General features: G+C 46.7%; 1 protein-coding gene across 6 annotated transcripts in view; it reads left to right on the forward strand.

Annotated features, from left to right (window-relative positions):
* The window catches only part of LOC127004507 (uncharacterized), a 129,874-nt gene extending 120,003 nt beyond the window's left edge, over window positions 1-9,871 (forward strand). For 4 of the 6 annotated variants that reach the window (XM_050872295.1, XM_050872298.1, XM_050872296.1 and 1 more), the window contains one exon: window positions 8,633-9,871. In XM_050872295.1, the coding sequence (XP_050728252.1) occupies window positions 8,634-9,530 (897 nt within the window). In that variant the 5' untranslated portion in view covers window position 8,633 and the 3' untranslated portion in view covers window positions 9,531-9,871. Of the gene's footprint in view, window positions 1-2,457; window positions 2,556-8,632 lie in introns of all 6 variants that reach the window. The other 2 variants (XM_050872297.1, XM_050872299.1) reach the window with 1 other exon arrangement.
* The last annotated feature ends 7,414 nt before the right edge of the window (window positions 9,872-17,285 follow it).

The raw sequence follows: 17,285 nt of genomic DNA on the forward strand, positions 1-17,285 counted from the left end.
CATTTATTTTCCCTTCGACCGTTCACACTTCACAGGTTTTCTTTTTCCTCCCTCTTCGTCATCCTAATACCTCCTCCTACTCATCTTCCTTCTCCTCCTTTTTCTTTTCCTTCTCATCTTCCTTCCTATTCCTCCTACGTTTGAGTGTTTCCCTTCGACCATTCACACTTCACAGGTTTTCTTTTTCCTCCCTCTTCGTCATCGTAATACCTCCTCCTACTCTTCTTCCTTCTCCTCCTTTTCCTTTTCCTTCTCATCTTCCTTCCTATTCCTCCTACGTTTGAGTGTTTCCCTTCGACCATTCACACTTCACAGGTTTTCTTTTTCCTCACTCTTCGTCATCCTAATACCTCCTCCTACTCATCTTCCTTCTCCTCCTTTTTCTTTTCCTTCTCATCTTCCTTCCTATTCCTCCTCCGTTTGAGTGTTTGAATTTACTTTGTTTTCCTTTTCATCGTGTGTTTTCTCTTTTCTTTAGCTTTGCATTGCCTCTCTTTCTTTCCCGTTTATTATTGATTTTAAACGTCCCTTCTTTTCTTTTCTTCCTTCCTTCATTCCTTCCCTACCTTGTTCTTTACTTTTCCACCTACTTACAATTTGATCTCCTTCCTTCCTTCCTTCCTTCCCTCCTTCCTTCCTTCCTTCCTTCCTTCCTTCCTTCCTTTCTTCCCTCCTTCCTTCCTTCCTTCCTTATTTTTCCTCACTTTTGTTTCCTTCCTTCTTTTCCTTCCTTCCTTCCTTCCTTCTTACTTTCTCTCCTTCCTTTTTTCGTGATTTCATTCCTTTCTTCTTTTCTTTCTTTCCTTCCTTCCCTCCTTCCTTCCCTACCTCGTTCCTTACTTTCTCACGTCTTTGCTCAGTTTCGTCCCTCCTTCCTTTTTTCGTGGTTTCATTCCTTTCTTCCTTTCTTTCTTCCCTTCCGTCCTCCCTTCCTTCTTTCCTTCCTTCCTCTCTCCCCTAGCTTATTCTTCACTTTCCCGCCTCCTTTATCAATTTTATTTCTCCTTCAACTCTTCCTACCCTACCTTATCCATTACTTTCTCACCTCCTTGTCAATTTCGTCTGCCCTTCCTCTCTCTTTTTTCCTTTCCTTCCTTTCTTACATCCTTCATCCTTCTTTGCTTGGGTTCTCTCTCCTCCCATGCCTGCCTTCCTTCCTTCTTTCTTTGGGTTCTCTATTCTCCCATGCCTACCGTCCTTCCTTCCTTCCTTCTCTTTCGTTCTTTCTTCCTTCTCCCATGCCTTCCTTTCTTCTCATTTTCTGGCCTACCTCACCACCTATTCCATCATTCTTTTCAAACTTTAATCCCCTGACCACGTTTTCGATAACTCCTTACGCCCCAGGTTTTCTTTCTTCCTTGCCCCCTTTACATATTAACGTCCTCCTCCACTCACACTCCTTTTCCCTCTTCTCGTCTCTGCGTATCCTCGTTCTTGTATGCGTAACCCGTCTTGATTTCTTCCTTTCGTCACATCTTCCTATCTCCCTTACTTTCTGTCCTCCTTTCTTCCTCTTTTCCTTTTTTCCGTCTTTACTTTCTCATTTTTGTTGCTTTGTTTCTTTATTTTTTCATCCAGTACGTTTTTTTCTTTTTGCCTTTAATTTATCATATGTTTACTTTCTCTTATTTTTATCCATTCATATACCTTTCCCTGCTTTTCTTTTTTCTCCTCCTCCTTATCCTCCTTATCCTCATCTTCATCCTCCTTTTCTATTCCTCCTCGTCATCCCTATACCTTCTCCTGTTCCTCTTCTTTCTCTTCCTCCTTATCCTCCTCATCGATTTCTTAATTCTTCTTTTTGCTATTCATCTTCTTCGTTAATCCAATACTTTTCCCTGCTCTTCTTTCTCTTCCTCCTTATCCTCTTCATCATCATCTTCATCCTCCTCGTCCAATTCCTCTTCTTCGTCATCCTAATACCTCCCCCTCCCCTTCTTCCTCTTCCTTCTCATCTTCAACTTTCTCTTCCTACTCCTCTTCTTCGTCATCCCAATACCTCTTCCAGCTCTTCCTTTTCCTCCATTTTCTACTCCCCCTCTTCTTCGTCAACCTAATACCTCATCCTGCCCTTCTTCCTCTTCCTTCTCATCTTCAACTTTCTCTTTCTATTCCTCTTCTTCGTCATCCCAACACCTCCTCCAGCTCTTCCTCTTCCTCCATTTCCTACTCCCCCTCTTCTTCGTCAACCTAATACCTCTTCTTACCCTTCTTCCTCTTCCTTCTCATCTTCAACTTTCTCTTCGTATTCCTCTTCTTCGTCATCCCAATACCTCCTCCAGCTTTTCCTCTTCCTCCATTTCCTACTCCCCCTCATCTTCATCCTCTTCCTATTCCTCTCCTTCGTCCACCATATTCAATCTCCATTCCCCTTGAGCTATGAGTTCCCTTCCTCGCGTCCCTTCCTTGCTGTTGACTGTCTCCACTATCTGATCATGTATTTACCTTCCCCTCAAGCATGTGCAACGCCGCCTGGACCCTCCCCCTGGCTCGAGCACCGCCGCGTCTCATGAGCAGGGAAGCCAGGCCGCCCCTCCTCCCTCGCATGGCCTTAGGTGATGATGATATCGGGTGGTTCTCTCTCCGTGTGCTTTCCTCCCTGACTGCCTGCCTGCCTAACTGCCTCCCATGCTGCGTTCCTCTCTGCTGTCTGTTTCATTACGTTACCTTCTGCTTGCGGCCTTACCTGCTTACCTCCTTACCTGCCTACTAGTTTGATTGATTTTCTGCTTGCCTATCTTCCTACATGCCTGCCCTACCTGCTTCCTTACCTGCTTGTCTGTCTCATTACGTTACCTACCTGCTTGTTTCCTTATCAACCTATACCAGTCTGCTTGCTTTTGTTACCTTTCTCCCTGCTTTCCTGCTTGTCTACCTGCTTCTCTGACTGCCCTACTTGTATGCCCTTCTGCGCCTGACTGCCTACCTAACTGTCTGTCCCTCCGTTCCCTGCTAGGTCATCAAACGGCTTTTTCGTTCTCTGTTTGCATGTCTGCCATCCTATCCGTTAGCGTCTTTCTCGGGTTGTCTCTCGTTCTACGCTTGTGCCTGTTATCATCGGTCTCTGTGTCTGTTTCCGTCTTTATTTCTGTCTCGGTTTATTTGCTATCTCTTTCGTTCTTTTCCTCTTCCCCTCTCCCTCTCTCTCTCTCTCAGTCTCTCACGCCCGCCTCTGCCAACATTCCACTCCGAGACAATATTTGCTTTCTACTTTTCGCGTTCCAGCTTCTACTTTTCCCTGTATTGCCCGAACAAACAGTGTCTGGAATGAGGAGTTATTGTATTTCTACTTGACCCATTAGCCGGCATTGCTGAGGGGCGATTTCTTGTTTGGCCTCTCTAAATAATGTGTGTGTGTGTGTGTGTGTGTGTGTGTGTGTGTGTGTGTGTGTGTGTGTGTGTGTGTGTGTGTGATGTGTGTGGGTGTGGGGGTGTGGGGGGTGCATATTTTGCTTACTAAACATACTCATCTAACGTTTCCTTGCCCTTCCTCCCTTCTCCTTCCTCTCCTTTTCATCCCCCCTTCCTCCCCATCTCATCTTCGTCATATTCTCTCCATTTCCCCTTTCAATCCCTCCCCTCCTCCCCTACCTTCATCTTCTCATTTCTTGGCATCCTCATTCATTTCCTTTCATCTTCCCTCCCTCCCTCTCTCCCTCCCTTCCTCCGCCTTTTCCTCCATCTTTTCCTTCCTTCTTGCCCGCTCTGCTGCAAACTGGTTCAAGTCTCACAAGATTCCTTATAATCAACTTTGCTTAAGGTTTCCAAGCCTTGGTGAACGCTCCCGCCTCCTCCTCCTCCCTTCCTCTATCCTCCTCCCCTCTTCCCCCTACCGCCCTCATTCATGCCATCTTTTCCTCTCCCCTTTTTTCACTTTGCTTTACCATTTTTTTTATCTTCTTCCTGTCCCTCTTCTTCTTTGCGTCACCTCTTTTTCACTTCTCTTTTTCATTTCTTCTCTTCTCTTTCTGCAAACTCGTTTTTCTTCTTTACCTCACCTCTTTTTTTCACTTCTCTTTTTCATTTCTTCTCTTCTCCCCTTTCTGCCACACTGCTTTCTTTCTTTTTTTCACTTCTCTTTTTCATTTCTTCTCTTCTCCCCTTTCTGCCACACTGCTTTCTTTCTCTTTTCCATTTCTCTTCTTCATTTCTTCTCTTCTCCCTTTCCTGACCAACAACTTTCTTCCCCCTCTTCACTTCTTCATTTCTTCCTCTCTCCACTCCCTGCTTCACTGCTTTCTTATTTACCTAACCTCTTATTCACTTCTCTTTTTCATTTCTTCTCTTCTTCCCTTCCTGCCTCATAGCTTTCTTCCCCCTCTTCATTTCTTCCCCTCTTCTTTTCTTGCTCAATCGCTTTCTTCCTGACTTCTTTTTTAATTAACTTTTATTTATTTCTTACCTTCCCTTTCTTGTTTTTTTCCCACCTATTATTTCCCTTCTTTCCTTTTTTTCTTACCTCTTCATTTCTTTGCTTCTCTTCATCTTTAACTCTCCCTTCCTTTACCTCTCCCGTTCCTCGCTTCTCTCCTTTTTCATGCCTTCCTTTTCTTCCTTTCCTTACCTCTTTCATTCATCTTTTATTTCCTTACTTCTCTCCCATGCATTCTCTTTCTCACGTCTTCCTTTCTTGTCTTCTTTGGTTTCTCTTTTTCATATATTTCAATTTTATTTTTATGGCTCATCTTCGCCTCTCCCCTTTCTCATGTTTATTGTTTTCAACTTTATTCTTCACTTTCCTTCTGTTTTCTTTTATTTCCTTTACTCATGATCACCTTTACTCTTCTTTATTTCATTTCCTCCTTCCTTCACTCTTTCTCTCTCCTCTTCCTCGTCCAGTATTCCTTCTTTTCCTTTCCCTGTTTCTTTATCCTTTACCTTCCTGCTTAAGTCCATTCTTATATCCGTCTTTCCTTGCATTTCTCTTACTTTTTTTCCCATTCCACTTCCTACATTCATTCATCCTTTTCTGATTCCTCTTTCCTCGCTCTCTCTTCTGTTTTGTTTTTCTATACCTTCTCTTCCTTTCACATGTCTCTTTCTCTCCATTCATTACACTTTTATGTTTTCTCCTTTTCTCATCCTTTCTCTCACCAATATATTAGTCACAGGCTCCCTCTTTTTTTTTTTTTTTTGTTTCTTTATCCCTTTGCATTTTTTTTCCTTCAGGACTTTTTTTTCTATTTCTTCGTTTATTAATTTCCTCGTATCAACTTTTCCACTTTACCTCCGCCTCATACAAACGTTAATATGAGGAAACCAGTGAAGCATGTATACACACACACACACACACACACACACACACACACACACACACACACACGTTTTTAATTAGTTTTTTTTTCCATTCATATCCGTTTCCCATCAAAAATTATAAGAATTTCTCTCTCTCTCTCTCTCTCTCTCTCTCTCTCTCTCTCTCTCTCTCTCTCTCTCTCTCTCTCTCTCTCTCTCTCTCTCTCTCTCTCTCTCTCTCTCTCTCTCTCTCTCTCTCTCTTTTAAACATAATATTTCTGTACAAAAAGGAGGCTCAAAATTACTTTTTAGATATAACCATTTGAAGAGCCTGTGTATGGGACAAAATTAATTGTAGACTGTTGCACACACATTCAAGCATATACAAATACAAAAAATTAAAACATGTAAAAACAATTTGTACTAGTGTCAGTTTGTCACTTTAGATTTGTTACACTAGCACACTCGGGTGTCCCTCACACCACCTGTGAGCAGCCAGCTTCACCTGCTGCGTGTTCATGCTCTCCACTTGAGGTGTGGCTGCCGTGAACATGTTCCACAAGCGTGTGGTCCTGGCTATATAGGTGCGCTGGTGCTGCCTCGAGTGGGATCGAGGCACCTCCACAAGCTAGTCCCTGGAGAGTGCAGTCCGAGTGAACCTCTGAGAAGCGCGTAGAGGAAGCCTCACTGTACTGAGGTGGGGCACCCCCTGCACCTGGCCTTTTGTGGCACACCACTAGAGCTGTGATGTCACGACGGTGTTCCAGCGACGTCACGGTGGCAGACGACTCCTCAAGTTGCTCACTGGCCTCCACCAGACGCAGTGCTCGTCGCTGCACTGCATCATGCCTCTGCATGTGAGTGGCAGTTTTCGACATCCAGCACAAGGCACCGTACTCTAGATACGAACGTATCTGTACCTTGTAGAGAGTGAGGATGCCCCGTGGGTCGAGGGATCCCGCTACCCTTCGCAGGGCAGAGACTCGCAGGGAGGCCTGGCGGGCAACAGCTGGGACGTGATGGTCGAAGCTCAGACTTTGGTCCACAGACACTCCCAGGACTTAATGTGATCCTGGAGGGGCAGACTCTTGCCTCCAAGACGCAACTGGCCTGAAACTGCTCGAGAGGTGTCTGGGGACCGTGAAATGACCATGACCTGCGTCTTCTTCGGGGCGAGGGTGACCTGCCACTCTCTTCCCCACTGCTCCACCAGCCTGAGCTGCCTGTTGATCTCTCCGACGGCGCGCTGCCTGTCGGGGCGGCAGTAGGAGCGGGAGAGTGTGCAGTCATCGGCGTAGGCTGCCACTGCCGATAGCGGCCGGAGGAGGTCGTCGATGTATATGTTCCACAGGACTGGGCCGAGCACGGAACCCTGTGGAACTGAGGCTTGCACTGGTGAAGGCCTTGATGACTGCTCGTTGATCACCACCTGAAGGGTCCTCCCCTGGAGGTAATCCTTGAACAGCATCAGGAGGGCACCCTGGACACCCTTGGCGCGAAGCTTTTCAATGCGCCCCGCGTGCCAAACCCTGTCAAAAGCTCCAGCAATATCCAGAGCTACCAAGAGTGAGTCCAGGCCTTTACCCAGTGCGTTTTGCAAATCCTTGGAGAGGAGGAGGAGGAGGTCCGCGGTGGATCGGCCAGGCCTGAAGCCAAACTGTCTGTTTGAGAGGAGATGGCTCTCGCTCAGGTGCTGACAGATGACTCCAGCCACCACACGCTCCAGCACCTTGCCCACCACAGAAAGCAAGGAGATGGGCCTGTAGTTGCTGGGCTCAGACCTCGAATTTTTCTTGTGGACCGGAACCACACGCGCCTCCTTCCACTCCCTCCTTGCACTCCCTCAAGCAAGACGTGAAAGACGGCGGAGAGAGGACCTGAGAGCTCCTTGGCGCAATTCTTGAGGAGCCGTGGGCTGATGTCATCCGGGCCAATGGCTTTACCACCTCCAGCGCGCTGAGCAGCCGCTCAACCTGCTCTCTCTCTCTCTCTCTCTCTCTCTCTCTCTCTCTCTCTCTCTCTGTTTCCTATTTCACCCCTTGTTTAGCCTTCCTATTATTATCTTACTTAATACCTCCCCTTTCAACCTCCCCTTCTTCCTGTTTCTCCTGCCTCTCCTTTCCCCCCCTTCCCCCCCCCTTTTTTTTAAGTTCTCCATTTTTGGGTCTCGTCTCGTTACCCACTCCATCACATCCATTATTTCTTCTTTCTTCATTTCTTGGACTTTTCATCTTTATTCTGTATCTCACTCCTTTTTTATTCCCTAGCAACTCATTTTCTTTTCTTTTTTTCGCTCTATTCGCTTATACGCTTTCCTTCCTCTTTCACTCCAATGTATACCTTTCATTTTTTTCCTCCTCTTTTGCCATTTCTTCTTCCTCCCCTCCTCTCCTTTACTTCCATTCACCTCCCTAGCTTCCACCCTCTCTCCCTCCTCTCCTTTCTCTCGCTCTCGCTCTCCCAGATGGTCATTAGCCTGGGTCTGGCGCCAGCTAAGTGGTGCCCGGAGCGGCGGGAGGCAGGTGACGGGAGACGAGGAGGGGAAGATGAGCTCGGGGAGTGGGTGGAGGAGGAGGAGGAGGAGGAAAAGGAGAGGAGGGCGGAGCTGTGAGGAGGGACGGAATGGTGACAGGGAACAGTGACGCCACCCATGTGTGTGTGTGTGTGTGTGTGTGTGAGGGAGGCGTCGTCCTGCCCCCGGGCCTCCTGTGTGACCTTTGTCTTTGTCAGAAGCCCGGCGGGTGTGTCGTGTCTAGCACCTCCCGCACCGTCCATACACCAATGTGTGGGTGTGCCGGGACCCGTGTGAAGGGGGGACAGGGGGAGGAGCCGCGGCGAGGTGACTCACTAGACGTTAACTGTGGCCTCGCCCACTGCCTAGTGGTTATATACATATATATATATATATATATATATATATATATATATATATATATATATATATATATATATATATATATATATATATATATATATATATATATATATATATATATATATACACACATTGTGTGTGTGTGTGTGTGTGTGTGTGTGTGTGTGTGTGTGGGTGTGTGTGTGTATTTATGATTGGTCCTCATCATCATTAGCATCCTGTATCATTCCACCGCTGGACATAAACCTCTCCCAAGCGTTTCCATTCGTTTCTGACCTGTACCCCTGGTTCATAATTTTCACATAAATCTTTATATATATATATATATATATATATATATATATATATATATATATATATATATATATATATATATATATATATATATATATATATATCTATATATCATCATTGCTAAATTTATTGTTGTAACTTTAGTAGTAGTAGTAGTAGTAGTAGTAGTAGCAGTGCTAGAACTAATTGTCGTGGACGTTGTGTCTCTAACGTGTTCTCGTACTGCAGGATGGTGAAGATGCAGGCGGTGCAGTCGGCGCTCGCCATCCGGCGGCAGCGGTCCCGGCGGGAGGACCAGCGGCGGGCCAAAGAGCGGCGGGCCAGCGGAGTCTCGCTGTCTACGCCTCGGCCCTCCGTGGTCACACTGGATGGCCGCGTCTACTTCAACGAGGAGCGGGAGAACAAGCGGCTGCTGGGTCAGGTGACGATGTTCCATGTCGGATCCGTCTTCATCGTGATCGGCCTCATGCTTACCATCACCTCACTGGTGCCCGGCTACGTCCGGAGCACCACGCCAGAGCGACGCAACGACCTGCTCGGCACCGGCTGCTTCTGCGTGTTCCTCGGCGGCGTGCTCACCACCATCAGTCGCTTCGTCTCCAACAATGAGGAGAAGGAGCTCAACAAGTACATTAAGGGTCGCCTCGCGCGCTCCAAGTCCGGCCACAGGCTCGTGCGGGACGCGGAGAGCGGCCTTTCCACGCCCACACGCGAGCGGCGCAACAAGCCCAATCAAAACGGTGTGGCCGTCCACTCGCCGGCCAAAACCGCCAATAGTTGCAACAAGACACCCACCAAGAAGGCGCCCGAGGCCAAGACACAGTCCTCGACCTCCACCTCCAAGATGGAGCCTGAGGCCACCAGCAGCGCGTCGCCTACCGATGAAGCGGCCGCCATGGCTGCCTCGGCCTCCATGGAGCCCGTGCTCTCCCGCATCCTGGAGGAGGATGAAAATGATGGAGAAGCAACAACTGAGCCAATCGACACCACGCCGGAGTCCTCTCTGACACCCACGTCCCCCCTGGAGACTCAGGGTCTTCTGGAGCGCCATCACTCCACGCCAAGGAAGGGCTCCAAGTCCTCGTCCAAGAGCTCCAGCAAAAGCTCTCGACATTCCGGGGTGTAGAGACTGAAAAGCGGACAGTGAAGACCTCCTCGGCGCAAATAGTCTGCGTGTGAATCCCGTGACCTCGAGGACAGGCGGCTAGCGGAGGCAGGCGGCCTCGCCCTCAGCCAGGCTAGCCAAGCGGCGCCTCACAGATCATGCTCCATCGCGGCGAGCTTACTGTTGAACATTTCCCGTGTGTCCCTCGTGAAGACTCCGCGCGGCGCCGATCCGTCAGCAACACCGCGCTCTGCCATGGCCAGTGACCCGCCATCATCTCGAGCCTGCCACCCCCACCCTCCCTCACCCAACCCACCGCCCGTCCCTGTACCAGCTCCTCCCGCACCACCACAACCGCTGCGGAGAGAATATATATATATATATATATATATATATGTGTATATATATATATATATATATATATATATATATATACACATATATATATATATATATATATATATATATATATATATATATATATATATATATCTATATATACACACACACATATATACACACACACACACACACACACACACACACACACATACACACACACACGCGCGCACACACACACACACACACACACACACACACACACACACGCTCATTCAGACTACACAAAGGCTTTTCCCTTCGGCTCAACCCTCCACTGGGGTGAGGTGAGTGCCCGCCGCCACCGCCGCCGCCACTGCCTCAGGTCACACTCACCTCCACACAAATGTTCCTTACCTCGCCGCCAAAAATAATCCGCCGCAGGCACACACACATTTACTCTAACAAAATGAACAACTCGAAAAAAAAAACCTTGACAAAAATTTCACCGTCACCGCCGGTAACACAAAACAACAATCCTGCCTCACCAACACACACACAAAAAAAAAGAAAAACAAATTAAACCCTCACACGAGCATTACAACCCCCGCAGAATCCTCCCGAGGCCACAGCAGGTCGCTATTAAAAAGAAAAGCAGCTCCTGCTGCGCCTCATGAAACACCCAGTCACGTAATAAAATAAAACAAAGCTATTAAAAGAGATAGCAGAACGAATCCCATGACTCTGGTGGCTGCAGCGAGGAGAGCGGCGAGGGGCGAGAGGGAAGGCTTTAGGTTGCGACTATAGGGGCTTTAACCTGTGCGAATGTATGTCGAGGCGAAAGGTTCAGGCGAGGTCAGGTGTGTTGCTATGAAGGTATGCGGGAAAGAGGTTTGGAGGGACATATTCAGGCCTTACGGTACGTCTAGCGAGGAAGTAAACTTTAATAACGGCAAAGGTGCATGCAGGTAAGCAGTTCAGGTGAGGTTATAGGTGTGACTGCGTGTGAGCTTATGGAGGTATGATGGAAAGAGTTTGAGATATAACGGAGGTGTGCTGGAAAGAGTTTGGGATGAACGGATTTAACATTGCGTGGGCCTGTCTGTGTGGTGGTGGTGGTGGTGGTGGTAGTTGGGGTGGTGGTGATGGTGGTGGTTCATCAAAGGTCACAGGTGTGCATTTTTACCTTGACTTACCGCACCCTCTCACCGTCCCCTTCCTCTGACATTTCTCAACCTGTATTCCGCCCTGTCACCCTCTGTTCTGTCTCACCCCTCGCATCATACCTACCCCAATCTTCTCTTCCTCCTCTCCTCTCCTCTCCTCTTCTCTTCCGTTCAGTCCTGCCCTCTCCCTTGATCTCCTCTCCTTTGTTTTATCGTTTACCTTTCCATCTTCCTCGTCCTCAATCTCTTCTTCTTCCTCCTCCCCTGCCCTCTCCTCTTCTGCCCTGTTCTGTCCTGCAATCTCCCTTAATCTCCTCTCCTTTGTTTTATCGTTTGGCTTTCCATCTTCCTCGTTCTATTTATCTTTTTAATTATCAACCTCTTTCTTTACTCTGCTAACCTCTTTTCTCTTCTCGTTCTATTTATCTTTTTAATTATCAACCTCTTTCTTTACTCTGCTAACCTCTTTTCTCTTCTCGTTTCCTCGTTCTATTTATCTTTTTAATTATCAACCTCTTCCTTTACTCTGCTAACCTCCTCTCTCTTCTCGTTTCCTCTTCTCTTAACTCCTCTCCTCTTCCTTTCTCTCATCTCCCCTCCTCTGCCCTCCTCTCCCCTCCCCTCCTCTCCTCCCCTCCCCGGCGGGTCACCCAAGGCCAGCTACCAACATGAGAGCAGCAAATGACGGATCGCAAGGATGGAACGCAACATTTACCTCTTGTGTTACTCGTTTTGCCGTCTGACGAACACCACGTGAGCCGGACGGTGTTGATGAGGGCGGTACATACACACTCCCTACTACCACTTCCTTCCTACCTGTCCCCTTACCTGCTTACCTCGACCCTATTACCTGCCCTGCTAATTGAGTGTTTCTACCTGTGTGCTTCCCTGTAAAGTGTCGTTCTCGTTTTATTGTTTTGTTTTTATCATCTTTTTTCTTCTTTTCGTGTATTTTTTTTCTCTGAGCAATGTCATTTCCTTTCTCCTATCCGTAAGTCTAATGGTCATTCTTTCTTTTGTTTGTCTTCTCAACTTTCCCATCTCCTCCTCCGCCAGTTCCTCTCCTTGACTCGAGATTCTTTTCCTCCTCCTTAACTTTTTTTTCATTGCCTGCGTTCGTTCTTTCCTTCTTGCTTTTTTTTCTTGATCATTTTCGTTTCTTTTTTCATTTTTCTTCTTACTCTTCCTCTACCCCTTTGTTTTCTTCTTTCTTTCTTTCTTTCCTCCTCCTCCTCCTCCTCCTCCTCCTCCTCCTCCTCCTCCTCCTCCGCCTCCTCGAATTACTCATAATCAAAACAAGGTCATGACGTCACTGGTACCTCTTCCCCCCTCACCCCCCTCACTCACCCCTACCCCACCTATTGTTGCCTCCTTGGGTTTATGCATTACAGATTATTTTTTCCCTTCACTCTCCCTCCTCTCTTCACCCTCCCTCCTCTTCCCTTCACGCTCCCTCCTCTACCCTTCATGCTCCCTCCTCTTCCTCTTACTCTCCCTCCTCTTCCCCTTACTCTCCCTCCTCTTCCCTTCGCTCTCCCTCCACTTCCCTTCACTATCCCTCCTTTTCCCTTTACCCTCTCTCCCCTCATTCTGCCGCTGCCTCTACGCTTCCTCACCCTCGAAGAATACTTATGGACCTCATTTTCCCCCTCTTGAGTCTTCCTGTCGCTTGGTGTTCTTTATTCAGGTTCCCAAAGTACACATTCCCACCCCCTTCCTCCTCCTCCTCCTTCTCCTTCTTCTCCTTCTCCTTCTCCCTCCTCAACTACATTTGTTTCTTTAGAGGTGTGAGGGGGATGGGGTAAGGAGTTGGGACATTGAGGGAACATCCAGGCTCTCATCCTTTCCCTTCGCCCAGCTCCTCCTCCTCCTCCTCATTCTCCTCCTCCTCTACTTCTCCTCTTCACATTTGCTACCTGATCGACGTTTCCTTTATGACGCTCCTCAACAAGCTTTAAATTACTTGATACCTACAAAGTTGAGTCTGCCCGTTCAAAGCAGCAGAATTATTTTTGTAAACATATATTATTGAAGAGTTTTATTACCTACCGTAACACGTGGTCTATTTTGCATTTAGCCGCCATGATGTATGTATATTAGTTTATATATTTTAGTAAGAGCGCCGGCTAGACGAGAGAGGGTTTTAGTCTAGGTCACCGTTTAGAACTACTGCAGTCGGTTTTTGTAAGCGATCTTTCTTCTTGACCAATATGGAATTCAGTGCCATTATTCTGACCTTAGCCAGCGGCGGCCCTGACCCCACCCAGTGCTTGCCCCACCACACCCCTCCCCGACCAACCATCCCCAGCACGGCCGAGGGGCGGGGCATGGGGCCGAGTACCGCCCGCTGCATCTTCTTGTCTCGCGGCTTTGCGTCATTATGATCCTTTTTACCTCGTGAACGTGTGTGACAGACATAATAGGCCTTCGCAGAGAGTATTTTTATATGGAAGTAGATTATTGTTCATCGTAAGGCGGGGACGTGTCAAAGTGATTCATAGTGGAGTGTAATCGCTGTAGTGTAACGTACTTATGATGTAATGAGGATACCGAGGATGGCAGCGATCCAGGACTAAAGAATAGCTCGAGTAGTGATTTTTTTATTACGGGACTATCGGCGGGCGTCAGGCGTAGTGGCGAGTGTGTGAGTAGCGTGACACCGACGCCTCCGACCGTATTAACAGTGACAGCGGCGGGATGATGACGACCCCGCGCGTGCGTTACGAGCGACATAACAACCACTTGACGATAAGCCACGACGGGAATCAACAGAAGAGAAAGTAGGCAAACAAATATAATTATACCAATAAAACCTGATGAATCTGTCATAATGTCTAGAATAATCCCACTGCTCGGCTGAGCTCCTTATATTACTTACCTTTTACCTTTTAAGCGTTGAATATTGTGCTAAGCGAAAAAAAAAAGCCAAACATAATGAATAACTCAATAAGCGAATGGATGATAGCGACTCTAGCCAATTAATCTCGCCGCAGCAGGTGTTCCATGATGGTCTACTAAAGGCTTCACGCTTCTCACGCTTCATCAAATAATACTGAATAATACTATTAATAACCTCGAATAAGAAATATATATGGCCCTATTCTTGCCTAGGTCATGACGGTAGTGTGATAAAAGCCATTCATGTGTAGGCTGCAAAAAGGTATGTGTCATGCACTACTTCTATTGTTCTTTTCAATTACTTGGCTGCCGGGGGAATAATAATTTTAAGGAAAGTATTTTTTTCTTTTCCTGTTCGTTTCCACGAGCACGGTGATACATTCCCTTAGAGGCAGTGAAGCAGAGCAGCCCGGAAGCAGCCGCCGAAAGCCTGACTAACACTAGTAACAAGCCAGCGCACCGTTTTTGTATAAAGCCTCAGCTGTACCACTTCCTTTCCCCTCTGGCAGGTACTCCATAACCCCACCCGCCCGAGGCTCCTTCCCCTCTTTGTAAACCAGTTAGTGTCCATTATGAGAGCTGCGCCATGCCCTTTCTGTCCCTTTCCCTTACAAGCAGCTCGCGGTGACCTGGTCTGTTGTGTATAACGTGTACATAGATATAAATACATTCTACATACGTCGGACGCCGGCCAGGGAGAGGCAGGGGGCTGGACTGGCCGAAGGAAGGTGAACTGAAGTATTGGCGGGGTTTATGGCTACGAAGACGTCTCTTGATCTTGGTGTTACTCGGTGTCTTTTTTATTTTCTTCGTGACAGCCACCTCGGTGCAGCCTGCTCCTTGTCTGTCCCGCGGCTGGGTTTTCAAGTACAGTACATTAATTCCGCATTGCCTTCTGGTTCCCGTTAGTCTACATTTCTTGTCTCTCTCAAAGAAAAAATATATAAATTCTTTTCACCTCGAAGATATACATATATATAAGAATAAAACTATACATACTATAAATAAAGAAATACTTCATTATTATATTTATGTAGATCCTAGGATGCCATGTTATATACCATGCCACTTCACTCTTGTCTCTTGATACGAACACCCACTTTTACGGCCCTCAACTCGGCCGCTTCGTCTCCTCCACCACCAGTCTACCCTGACGTGTCGGTGGTGGGGGCGGGGGAGGAGCCGCCGCCGCACGCGCTTCAACGCCTCCGCCCGTCAAAGCAACACAAAAAAGATCTGATTTGTGTACCGATTTATTTTCTAATGCCTCCCACGCACCTCCATCCTTTCTTCCCTCCATGCACGGCGGTTCCCCACACTCCCTTCCTCCCCGCTGTCCCGCTCCCTCCTCCGCCTTCCACGCCACGCCATAGCTAACGAACAGCATTGTCAATTAAGAAACATGTGTAAGCTATAAGACGGAACAGACTAACCCCCTTGAGCCATGTGTTTATGCTTTGTTTTCCCTCTCCGCGTTGTTTTGGTTCCCCACGTTTTATTCCCTCTGTGATACTCGACATATATTAAGTATTGACGTGGCTAAAGTGGGTTGTTGTTGTTGTTGATGTTGTTGTGGAGGACGGAAAATGTCTGTCTGTGTCTGTCTGTTCGGGTTTTTTTCCTGTCAGTCTGTCCATATGAGGCGTTCTACATAGACAAATCAGAAGAAAAAAAAGACAAAGAATGGAAAAAAATATGTAGATCAATTTCAAGAGCATGACGGAAATAGGATAGACAGTTCACCTTCCCATGGACGCGACAGACTTGTTCCCACACAACCAACACACTTTTTTTTTGGTGAATCCTTTATTTATAAGTTTTCTTGGAGGGTGGAAACAAAATAGCGTAAAACAGCAAACCCTTCGAGAAATGCCATGACTTAACTTTAGCGCTTTTATGTTTGTGGAATTTGTAGAGTTCGTAGGGACACAGGTAGCGTGGGAGAGACAGCCATCAGGGGTCCACCACGTACAACTCGCCCCTGCCCGCACCCACTCCTTTCCCACTCAGTATGACCCAACCCTACCAAGCCCCACCCCGTTACACTCACCCCATCCCAACCATTTTTACCTCATGCTTAACCATTTCAAATCCCCCAACTACTTCCAACTCCACCCAACTTCACTCAGCTTCCTCTAACCCACCCTTTTTCCACCCTGTTTTACCCAACCCCTTCAAATTCCACCCAGTTACACCCACCCACCGAAATATCACACCAATTACCCCAATTACACCAAACCCACAACAAATCAACCCAGTTTCCCCCACCCCACCCCAACTACATTCCATCAATCCCAACCCCTCCTAACCCCACCCATCCTACACCTAACCTAACCTCACCTTCTCCATCTGGCCCCAACCCTCCTGTCCAACCCCCATCCCTCTCTCCATTCGATATCAGGTGGACAAGTGGAGGTTTGTTTCCCCGGGTCTGTGTCCACCTGTCTCATTAGCGTTCAGTGGGGCTGTCCTGTACACCAAAGCAACTCATTTCAGTGTTGTTTTTAAGCCTACCGTTTGATGTTAAGATTTCTATATCTTTTGTATCGAATCTATTTGAATAAACATATGTAACCTGATGCTCTTTGTGTGATGTTTCTCTTGTGTGTTTGTTCTGAGGGGGGGGGGCAGGGGTGGATGAAGGGTCTGCGTGTGTGTGTTTGTGTAGGAGGAGTGAGTGGGCGGTTGTGTGTGTGTGTGTGTGTGTGTGTGTGTGTGTGTGTGTGTGTGTGTTCTTGTTTGTTTGTCCACGTTGTTGTTTTCTTCTGGGTGTCAGTCTGAAATTTTAATGATTCTTTTAACTAGAATCTCTCCTCATCATAACTTTTTTTCCCACACATATTTTTTTCTTTGATATGCCTCTTGCTCTTGTTTTTTTATCGTATTCATTATCAATATTATTATTATTATTATTATTATTATTATTATTATTATTATTATTATTATTATTATTATTATTATTATTATTATTATTATTATTATTATTATTATTATTATTATTATTATTATTATTATTATTATTATCATTATTATTATTATTGTTATGATTATTACCATTACTGCTATTGATACTACTAATACTAACACTAATACTACTAATACTAATACTATCTCTTCCGCTGCTAATATCTTTCCGCTGATTCTCTATGCCCACACACAACAAGGACAAACAAAGAATTCAGTGTTAAAGAAACTTTTTTTCTGCAACTCTTGTAAGGTGCAAAAGTTAAGGCGAATTCCCAGGGCGGCTTAGAGTCACTGTGTGTCTTAAAAGTTATCTTGCCGCGCCCTGAAGGTCACAAGGCAGAAGAGAAAAAGCAGATGGTGTTTGTCTTTTCTCGGCTGAGAAAAAAATGGGTGAGGTGAAGATAGGGGCTGCCATGGCCGTCATGTA

This window comes from Eriocheir sinensis, chromosome 28, assembly GCF_024679095.1.
Source record: "Eriocheir sinensis breed Jianghai 21 chromosome 28, ASM2467909v1, whole genome shotgun sequence".
Taxonomy (NCBI): domain Eukaryota; kingdom Metazoa; phylum Arthropoda; class Malacostraca; order Decapoda; family Varunidae; genus Eriocheir; species Eriocheir sinensis.